The 11,230-nt window shown below is 44.1% G+C and overlaps 1 protein-coding gene across 1 annotated transcript; it reads left to right on the plus strand.

Moving 5' to 3' along the window:
* The first annotated feature begins 2,127 nt into the window (after nt 1-2,127).
* On the plus strand, nt 2,128-4,583 carry LOC111538837 (disintegrin and metalloproteinase domain-containing protein 1-like). Its single transcript, XM_023206491.2, is given in 2 exon segments — nt 2,128-4,213; nt 4,216-4,583. Coding segments are annotated over 2 exon segments (2,454 nt in total).
* Nucleotides 4,584-11,230: the final 6,647 nt, after the last annotated feature.

Genomic DNA, 11,230 nt, shown 5'->3' on the forward strand with positions numbered 1-11,230 from the left:
TAGGCAAGATTTGGATGGTTACTGGAGAATGATATGAACTGAATGGAATGGTTTCATTAAGGTGAGAAAGTGCAGCATATAAAGAGGTTGATCCAATGGATAAACACATTTTTAAGATTAGAAGAGAGAAGGAGGCCGGGCGCAGTGGCTCAAGCCTGTAATCCCAGCACTTTGGGAGGCTGAGACGGGCGGATCACGAGGTCAGGAAATCGAGACCATCCTGGCTAACACAGTGAAACCCCGTCTCCACTAAAAAATACAAAAAACTAGCCGGGCGAGGTAGTGGGCGCCTGTAGTCCCAGCTACCCCGGAGGCTGAGGCAGGAGAATGGTGTAAACCCGGGAGGCGGAGCTTGCAGTGAGCTGAGATCCGGCCACTGCACTCCAGCCTGGGCGACAGAGCCAGACTCCGTCTCAAAAAAAAAAAAAAAGAAGAAGAAGAAGAAGAGAGAAGGGCCCATCATACAAGTGAAGTTCATAAGAAAGTGAAATGAAAGGAGACCTAATACACAAGTGAAAGAACTGATCTTAGACCAGACCATGGATGATTCATCCATCCTAATAGGAGTAAAATTTAGATACAGGTGGATTCATCTGGGGCTACATTTGCTTCCGTCTTTTTTTTTTTTTCAGTGAAATATGAGGCAAAATAAATCAGGAGAGTGAGCTGACTAGCAAAATGTGGTAGGGAGTAAATTTGGAGATCAAGAATGTGCCATTAGTCAGTACAGGTCAGTCAGTGTGTAGGATTTCCTGAAGACATTTTTAGCCATTGGGGTAGGCAGGCAACAAGCACAAATAACACACAACAGATGACACACTGTACCACTCATACCCAAGTGTCCTTTATTCATTCAAAAAGAATTTGTGTTCATCTACTCTTGGACAAGGCCTCTTGTATGCCTGATGGTAACAGGATGAACAAATAGAGGTGGTCACTGAAAGCATAGAGATTATATTCTAACACAGGGGAGACTTTTTGGACACCTTCCTTTCAACAGACATAAGAATAATCTTAGCACCTCCCTATGTGAGGCTATTGCCAGGAGAGTGTAGTTCTGGAGGTACCAGCCAATGGTCCATGATAATCACATATAATAGAAAGCTGCTCTGCTGGCATCTCCCATGTACTCTTTTGGACAGTGTTATAATCAGAATGTAAAAATTCAACTTTGATGATGTTAAAAAATAGGACTGGCCGGGTGCGGTGGCTCATGCCTGTAATCCCAGCACTTTGGGATGCCGAGGCAGGCAGATTGCCTGAGGTCAGGAGTTCGAGACCAGTCTGACCAATGTGGTGAAACCTCGTCTCTACTAAAAATACAAAAATTAGCCAGGCGCGGTGGCAGGTTCCTGTAATCCCAGCTACTTGGAAGGCTGAGACAGGAGAATTGCTCAAACCTGGGAGGCAGAGGTTGCAGTGGGCTGAGACTGGGCCATTGCACTCCAGCCTGGGCAACAAGAGCAAAACTGTCTCAAAAAAAAAAAAAAAAAAAGACTACTGTGGCTTGTCCATGGGTCACCAGCCCACTGGGGTTTATGCTGTGGCACAGGGTAGCCACCTCACTTGGCCACTGAAATGCAGACACACATATCTATAATGCCTCACTGAGAAGAAAACAGTATCCTGGGTAAAGATGTTTGTGTGCTCAGAGCGTGAGTTTTAGAAGAGAGGAAATGGACAGTGGTGTATGCCCACCAGAGAGATCTCCAAGCCCCCTGGTCTGGAACATTTGGAGTTAGCTGAGCAACGGACAACAGGAGGGGTGGGGGAGGGGTTGTTCCATGTGGCCCAGTTGAAGAAAGGCACGAAGATTTTGTTTCCCCTTGCACAGTACAGTCCTGCATTATAGAATGTCCTTCATGATGTCAATGGGACCTTAACCAGGGGCACTGAAGCTGAAACTGAAAGGGAAAGTCATCAAGTATGGAAAATTTCTGAAAGATATGAGATAGACCCGGAAGACTACGCAGAGACTCAGCCAGAAAGCTGGGTCTTTCAGAGGTGAAAGTAGCTTCATGCAGCTGGCATAGATCTGGGGCTAGTACCTGTGTCTGGCGGTCTGCGTGTCAGGGAGAGCTGCTGCTCATGGATACAAGTTGCATCATCAACTGATTCCCTAGGGCCATGTCAGTGCCAGCCTCTGTGAGAGACTCTGCCTCCTTCCTGTCTTCTCTGATGAAACTCCATGTGGTGTTGTATGAGGCTAGGAGGGTGCTTCAGACCTGGGCTCCCCAGATGAAAAATTTGAGGCTGGGGCTAGTGCCAGGTCAATCGTGTGTCAGGTTGGAGATGATGTTGCTTTTGGGGATAATTTTTCTCCCAAGCATACGCTGTGACATGGCTTCGGTATATTACTCTTCCTATGAAATAGTCATCCCAAAGCGGCTCATGGTCAGGGGAAGTGAAGACTCAGTGGAAAAGGCAACCTATTTGCTACTTATGCAAGGCCAGAAGCGCTTGGTTCACCTGAAGGTGAAGAGAAGCCATTTTGTGAATAACTTTCCAGTCTACAGTTACCACAATGGCATCCTGGGGCAAGAATCGCCTTTCATCTCACATGACTGCCACTATGAAGGCTACATAGAAGGAGTGTCAGGTTCTTTTGTTTCTGTCAACACCTGTGCAGGTCTCAGGGGCATCCTGATTAAGGAGGAAAAATCTTACAGCATTGAGCCCATGGACTCTTCAAGACAGTTTGAACACGTGTTATACACCATGGCACATGAAGTGCGAGTCTCCTGCGGTGTCACTTCCAGAGACAGCCATGTGGTGTCCACTAGCTGGCAACAAGGGAGCAGGAAGCCTCGTGATCTACAGGCGCTGTCCTACTTGTGGTCACACACCAAGTACGTGGAGATGTTTGTCGTGGTCAACAACCAGCGGTTCCAGATGTGGGGCAGTAACATCAATGAGACGGTCCAGAGAGTAGTGGATGTCATTGCTCTGGCCGACAGCTTCACTAGGGGAATAAACACAGAGGTGGTGCTGACCGGAATGGAGATTTGGACCGAGGGGGACCTAATAGATGTCGCAGTGGACTTGCAAATCACACTCAGGAATTTCAATCGCTGGAGACAAGAGATGCTCTTCCGTCGTGCGAAGCACGATGTTGCCCACATGATCGTCGGGCATCATCCTGGACAGAATATGGGCCAGGCCTTTCTCAGTGGTGCCTGCTCAAGCGGTTTTGCGGCAGCTGTTGAATCCTTCCATCATGAAGATGTGCTGTCGTTTGCAGCCCTGATGGTCCATGAGCTCGGGCACAACCTGGGTATTCAGCACGACCACTCGGCCTGCTTTTGCAAAGAGAAGCACTTTTGCCTCATGCATGAAAATATCACAAAAGAAAGTGGCTTCAGCAACTGCAGCTCTGACTACTTCCACCAGTTCCTTCGAGAACACAAAGGGGCCTGCCTATTTAACAAGCCATGGCCCAGGGGCCGCAAGCGTAGGGATTCTGCCTGTGGAAATGGCGTGGTGGAGGACACGGAGTAGTGTGACTGTGGTTCTCTATGTCAGCGTCACCCATGTTGTGATGAAAACTGTATACTGGAGGCGAAAGCAGAGTGCAGTGATGGTCTATGTTGTCATAACTGTAAATTTCAACCTAAGGGATATTCTTGCTGTCCTTCTAGTGATTCCTGCGACCTCCCAGAATTTTGCAATGGTACATCTGCAGTATGCCCTGACAACAGGCATAAGAAAGATGGCTCAAAATGTCATAAAATTTACCAGTGCATTAAAGGTAATTGTATGGACCCTAACAATCAGTGCAAACAAGTATTTGGATATGGTGCAAAATCAGCCTCACAAGAGTGTTACAATTCAGTGAACAGCAAAGGGGACCGATTTGGAAACTGTGGCATTCCTACCAGTCCTGGGTCACAATATGTTCGGTGTTCAGATGGTAATACATTTTGTGGGAAACTTATATGTTCAGGTTTTACAGGCTTACCAAAAATCAATCTCCAACATACAATGATTCAGGTCCCTCGGGGAGATGACTCATGTTGGAGCGTGGATGCCTATACAAGTACTGACATTCCTGATGAAGGAGATGTGCACAATGGCACTTACTGTGCACCAAATAAAGTCTGCCTAAATTCCACCTGCACAGATAAAACCCCAGTGATGTCTGCCTGCAACCCAGAAAAAACGTGTAATGGGAACGCAGTTTGTAATGATTTAGGGCACTGCCACTGTAATGAAGGGCATGCCCCCCCGACTGTGTTACTGCAGGAAATGGAGGTAGTGTGGACAGTGGCCCTCCTGGTAAGCCAGGTGGGACACCTTCAGGAGGTGAAAATCAAAAGATACCTAGTTCCAAACATGAAGAACGTGCTGTAGACATGATGATATTATCATTCATTATACTTTTTATAATACTATTATTAAGTGTAATTATTTGCTTGAACTGCTTGCTTAAAAAATCACCAGAGGCTGCCCCAGCAGAAGCTCCTCCAGCAGTGCCTCCACCACTGGCCCCAGAAATAAAGCCAGAGGCAGCAGAAGTGGCCCCAGAAGAAAAAGAAGAGGAGAAGGAAGAAGAAGAAAAGGAGGAGGAAGCATCAGATTCTTAAGGTTAGAAATAGGGAGATGAAGCCAAGTATATCAAACTTCTCAAGCACTGAGTGGAAATGAGAGGTTTGGTGAAGTAGAAATAGATAGCTTTAGTGGCTCTGACTCAGATATACTAATGTGGAAGGAAGGATTCTTTCACTTTTATTATTCATTTTAGTAATTAAATTTACATTAATTTAATATGTTAAATATTTTGGTACCTTTTGCTTTTTCACATTTCATTGGAACCATTAACATGCATCTTTGGACATCAATGTCCTTGTCTTTTTGGGCCAATTGTTTTAGTCACCAGAAACTTTTTCAGCACATGCTGTCTTCTATTTGTTTGACATACAGAATCATATGTGCCTGAATTTATTACTGTCTCTGGGATTTTCATTTTAAATTACAACTACCTATTATGTGAGGACAGTTGTTATATGATTAGTTGTTCTAACTTGACCTATAAATGTGCATTCATCAAAGGAAGAGTTTTTAAATCCAAAAACAAATAAAACCCTATTCATATTAGACCTCTCTTCAGGTTCCACATAGTTTAGTTATTGAGTCCACTTTATTCTGGGGCGCTACAGGAGGGACTATATCAAAGTAGAAAACCCTGATTGCTTGTTGGTTAAGAGGTCAGCATTGAGGTCACCTGCTTTCCAAATCTGGTAGATGTTTAATATATGTATATTTGATTTATTATTTCCCAATATTTCTAGATGCTTCCTACAGCCATCCTCCCTTTGTACCTAAAATACTTTTTACCTTCAAGGACAGCCTTTTTTTTTTGAGATGGAGTCTCGCTCTGTCACTCCAGAGCGCTGGAGTGCAGTGGTGTGATCTCAGCTCACTGCATCCTCCGCCTCCCGGGTTCAAGCGATTCTCCTGCTTTAGCCTCCTGAGTAGCTGGGATTACAGGTGCATGCCATCACACCTGGCTTATTTTTGTATTTTTAGTAGAGACAGGGTTTCTCCACGTTGGCCAGGCTGATCTCAAACTCCTGATCTACCTGCCTCAGCCTCCCAAAGTGAGGCCAACTTTCATAGCTTTTCTGTTTTACTAATTTCCCTGGGATGAACTTCATACCCCTCAGATAACTCATGGCTGATGAACATCACCTAGAGTTAGGAAACTGTGTTTACATTAATTCTATAATAGTATAGAGGCATCTACCACAGTGCTGACTATATGTATGAAATTAAAATAGTTTTGGCCAGGCGCGATGGCCTGTAATCCCAGCACTTTGGGAGGTCGAGGAGGGTGGATCACCTGAGGTCAGGAGTTTGAGAACAGTCTGGTCAGCACAGTTAAACCCCGTCTCTACTAAAAATACAAAAATTACCCGGGAGTAGTAGCATGCACCTGTAGTTCCAGCTACTCGGGAGGCTGAAGCAGGTGAACTGCTTGAAACCGGGAGGTTGAGGCTACAGTGAGCCAAGATCACACCACTGTACTCCAGCCTGGGTGACAAAGCAAGACTCTGTCTCAAAAAAAAAAAAAAAAAATAACTAAAAATAAATAAAGATTTTTTCCTCTAGTTTTCATTTAAAAAATTATTCACATTAATAACTTGTTGACTGAACATCAGAAGGAACTTCTGTACAGGTAATAGAACTCTGGAGGTGGCAATTACTTCCCTGAGAAGAGAGCACAAAGCAAATATAATGTTAACATTAGGCCAGGCTCGGTGGCTCATGCCTGTAATCCCCACACTTGGGGAGGCCAAGCTGAAAGGATCACTTTTGGCCAGGAATTCAAGATCAGCCTGAGCAACATAGTAAGACCCTGTCTCTACAAAAAAAAAAAAAAAAAAAAGAATAAAAATTAGCCGGGCATAGTGGTGTGCACCTATAATCCCAGCTACTCAGGAGGCTAAGCCAGGAGGATTGCTGAGCCCAGGAGTTCAAGGTTGCAGTGAGCTATGATACCACCACTGTACTCTAGCCTGGGCGACAGAGCAAGACCCTGTCTCAAATAAATAAAAAACATTCATTCTGTTCCAGGCACTGTGTTAAAGCAATACTTTACATTCATTGCCTTCATTTAATCCTCCCAACTTCCCAATAAAAATTCCATCTTGTACATGAGTAAACAGAGACTGAAGAGTCTGCTATAGAGGTAGCCAGTAAGTGGTAGGACCTGCATCCCTCCTCATGAGCTTTTTCCTTCCGTTAAAAATAAAACAAAACAAAAAAAAACAAAAAACAAACAAACAAAAAAAAAAACGGAAGGGAAAGACATGTCCTTAATTGCCCAGAACAGAGGTGCTTCTTCAGTGACTCTAATGAAACCAAAGCCTTACAAATGCATGCTGATCTCTGTCATGAATCTACTGTATTGTGTAGTCATTATGGATTAAAATGTCTTTTCCCCTACTACATCCTGACAGAATGGAGTGGCAAGTTGGCATCATTTTTCAGTTTTGTAGGCCCAGCTCACTGCTCAACAAATGTTGACCAAGTGAATAATTTAGTCAAATCCAACTGTCACAACCGTGGCAATATTCGTACCTTGAGAAGGATTTTTTTTTTTTCAAAGATGGTGTCTAGGCACGGTGGATGGTGGAATAGAAGGCTCCACCAATCATCCCCCCGCAGCAAGGACACCAACTTAACAACTATCTATACACAAAAAAGCACATTCATAAGAACTAAAAATCAGAAGGGATAACTGGACCAAACACAGCTGACACCTGCTAACAGAGGGAGCATTTAAACCAGCTCTAGCCAGAAGGAAATGATAGATCCCAGCACTGGAACTTGAGTTCCTGCAAGTCTCACCACCATGGGCTAAAGAGTTCTGGGGCCCCAAAGAAACTTGAAAGGCAGTCTAGGACACAAGGACTGCAAAACCTAGGTGGAGTCCTAGTGCTGAATTGGCTCCGAGACAGTGAACTGGGTGAGAGGGTGGTGGGGACATGACCTACTTTGAAATCAGCTGGGGTGGCTATGGGCATCACCCTTCCCCCTTCACCCCAGGCTGCAAAGCTCACAGTTGTGAGAGACTCTCCTTCCCTCCACTTGAGGAGAGGAGAGGGAAAAGTGTGGAGGTCTTTGTCTTTTATCTTAGATACCAGCTCAGCCACAGCAAGATAGTGCACTGGTCAGAGTTCTGGGGCCCACTTTCCAGGCCCTAACTTCTGGATGATAATACTAGACACACCCTGGGGCAGAAGGGAACCTGCTGCCTTGAAGGGAAAGACTCAGTTCTGGCAGCGTTCATCGCCTGCGAAGGGAAGAGCCCTTGGGCCCTGAAAAACCAGCAACAATACCCAGGCACTACATTGAGGCCTTTGGGTGAGAGTCTGAGACTTGCTGGCTTCAAGTGAGACTAAGCACATTCCCAGCTGTGGTGGTTATGGGGCAAGACTCCTTCCACTTGAGAAAAGCAGAGGGAAGAGTAAATGGGATTTTCTCTTACATCTTAGGTACCAGCTCAGCCACAGGTGAGTAGAGTATCAAGTGGGCTAGAGTCTCCGATTCCAGGACTTAGCCTTGGACAGCATTTCTGGACCTGCCCTGGGCCAGAGGGGAGCTTAATTTCCTGAAGAGTGAGTCTTGGGCCAGACAGCATTCACCACAAGCTGACTGAAGAGCCCTTGGGCCTTAAGGGAACTTTGGCAGTAGTCTGGCAGTACTCCCCATGGGCCCATGGTGGCAGTGGCCACAGGGTAAGGCTTCTCTACCTTTGGAAAGTGAAAGGAAGAGTGAGAAGGTCTGCATCTAGTGATTTGAGTGCCAGCTCAACCACAGTACAAGAGAAAATCAGGTAGACTTGTAAGGTTTTTGAATCTAGTCCCTGGCTGGCTCCTCTGGACCCACTCAGGGCCCGGGGAAACTCACCACCCTGAAGGGAAGGACACAAGCCTGGCTGGCCTTGCCACCTGTTGATTGTAGAGCCCTAAGGCCTTGAGCAAATATAGGTGGTAGTCAGGGAGTGGTTACAGCAGACATTGGGCAAGACCCATAACTGTGCTGGCTTCAGGTCTGACCCAGTGCAGTCATAGTGGTGGTGGCCACAGGGGTGTTTGTGTCACCAAACCCCCAGTGGTGGCTCAGAACAGAGACAGAGACTCTGTATGTCTGAGAGAAATTAAGGGAAGAGAACAAGAGTCTCTGGCTGGCAATCCAGATTATCCTGGATCTTGCCTAAGACCATCAAGGCAGTATCTCTATGAATCTGCAAGAACCACAGCATTATTGGGCTTGGGGTGCCCCCTAAAGCAGATACCGCTTAGATTACAACACCTAAGTCCTTACAAATATCTGGAAAGCCTTCCCAAGAAGGATAGGTACAAACAAGCCCAGACTGCGAAGACTACAATAAATACCTAACTCTTCAATGCCCAGACACAGACAAACATCTACAAGCATCAAGACAATCCAAGAAAACATGACCTCATCAAATGCACTAAATAAGGTACCAGGGACCGATCCTGGAGAAACAGATATCTGACCTTTCAGACAGAGAATTCAAAATAACTGTGTTGGAGGAAGTTCAAAGAAACTCAAGATAACACAGAGAAGGAATTAAGAATTCTATCAGATAAATTTAACAAAGAGATTGAAATCATTAAAAAGAATCAAGCAGAAATTCTGAAGCTAAAAATGCAATAGGCATACTGAAGAATGCATCAGAGTCTTTCAGTAACAGAATTGATCAATCAGAAGAGAGAATTAGTGAGCCTGAAGACAGGCTATTTGAAAGTAAACAGCCAAAGGAGCAAAAAGAAAAAGAAAAAAGGAAGCATGCCTACAGGATCTAGAAAATAGTCTCAAAAGGGCAAATCTGAGTTATTGGCCTTAAAGAGGAGGTAGAGAAAGAGATTGGGCAGAAAGTTTATTCAAAGGGATAATAACAGACAACTTCCCAAACCTAGAGAAAGGTATCAATATCCAAGTAAAAGAAGGCTGTAGACCACCAAGCAGATTTAACCCAAAGAAGACTACCTCAAGGGATTCAATAAGCAAACTCCCAAAAATCAAGGACAAAGGATGCTAAAAGCAGAAAAAGAAAACAAACAAATCAGGCCAGGCTTCCTCAGCCACATGAACTGCCGGGGCTGGGGCTGGGAAAATCAATTTTTTTTTTAATAAAAAAAGAAAGAAAGAAAACAAACAAACAAATAACATACAGTGGAGCTCCAATATTTATGGTCACAGACTTCTCAGTGGAAACCTTAGAGGCCAGAAGAGAGTGGCAAGACATATTTAAAGTTCTGAAGGAAAAAACTTTTACCCTAGAATAGTGTGTCTAATGAAAATATCCCTCAAACATGAAGGAGAAATACTTTCCCAAACAAAAGCTGAGGGATCTCATCAACATCAGACCTGTCCTACAAGAAATGCTTTCAAGGGAGCACTTCAATCAGAAAGAAAAGAATATTAATGAGCAATAAGTAATCACCCTGAAGGTACAAAACTCACTGGTAATAGAAATACACAGAAAAATACAGAATATTATAACACTGTAACTGTGGTGTATAAACTACTTTTATTTTAAGTAGAAAGAATAAATAGGCCGGGCGCGGTGGCTCAAGCCTGTAATCCCAGCACTTTGGGAGGCCGAGACGGGCGGATCACAAGGTCAGGAGATCAAGACCATCCTGGCTAACACGGTGAAACCCCGTCTCTACTAAAAAATACAAAAAAACTAGCTGGGTGAGGTGGTGGGCGCCTGTGGTCCCAGCTACACGGGAGGCTGAGGCAGGAGAATGGCGTGAACCTGGGAGGCGGAGCTTGCAGTGAGCTGAGATCCGGCCACTGCACTCCAGCCTGGGTGACAGAGCGAGACTCCGTCTCAAAAAAAAAAAAAAGAAAGAATAAATAATATACCAATCAAAATAATAACAACAACAACTTTTCAAGACATAGCACAGTAAAATATAAACTGAAACAACCAAAAGTAAAAAATCAGAAGTATGAAGTTAAGGTGTAGAGTTCTTATTAGTTTTCTTTTTGCTTGTTTGTTTATACAAACAGTGTTATGTTGTTATCAGTTTAAAATAATGGGTTATAAGATAGTGTTTGCAAGCCTCATAGTAACCTCAAGCCAAAAAACATATAATAGATACACAAAAAATAAAAAGCAAGAAATTATTTTCTTAATAATTTAGAAATAATAATAAATAAAAATAATACAATTTTATTATTATTATCATTATTATTATTATTATATTAGGATCACCTGAGGTCAGGAGTTTCAGACCAGCCTGACCAACACGGAGAAACCCCATCTCTACTAAAAATACAAAATTAGCTGGGCATAGTGGCACAAGCCTATATAATCCCAGTTACTCGGGAGGCTGAGGCAAGAGAATCACCTGAACCCAGAAGGCGGAGGTTGCGGTGAGCTGAGATCGCAACATTGCACTCCAGCCTGGGCAACAAGAGTGAAACTCCGTTTCAAAAAAAAAAAAAAACGAAACCCCTGGAACCCGATGGCTTCACTGCTAAATTCTAGCAAACATTTAAAGAAGAACCCATACCAATCCTACTCAAACTATAGAAGAGGAAGAAATACTTCCAAACTCATTCTACAAGGCCGATATTACCCTGATTCCAAAAACCAGACAAAGGCACATCAAGAAAAAGAAAGAGAGAAAGGAAGGAAAGAAGGAAGGAAGGAAGGAAGGAAGGAAGGAAGGAAGGAAGGAAGGAA

This window comes from Piliocolobus tephrosceles, chromosome 10 (assembly GCF_002776525.5).
Source record: "Piliocolobus tephrosceles isolate RC106 chromosome 10, ASM277652v3, whole genome shotgun sequence".
In the NCBI taxonomy this organism is placed as follows: domain Eukaryota; kingdom Metazoa; phylum Chordata; class Mammalia; order Primates; family Cercopithecidae; genus Piliocolobus; species Piliocolobus tephrosceles.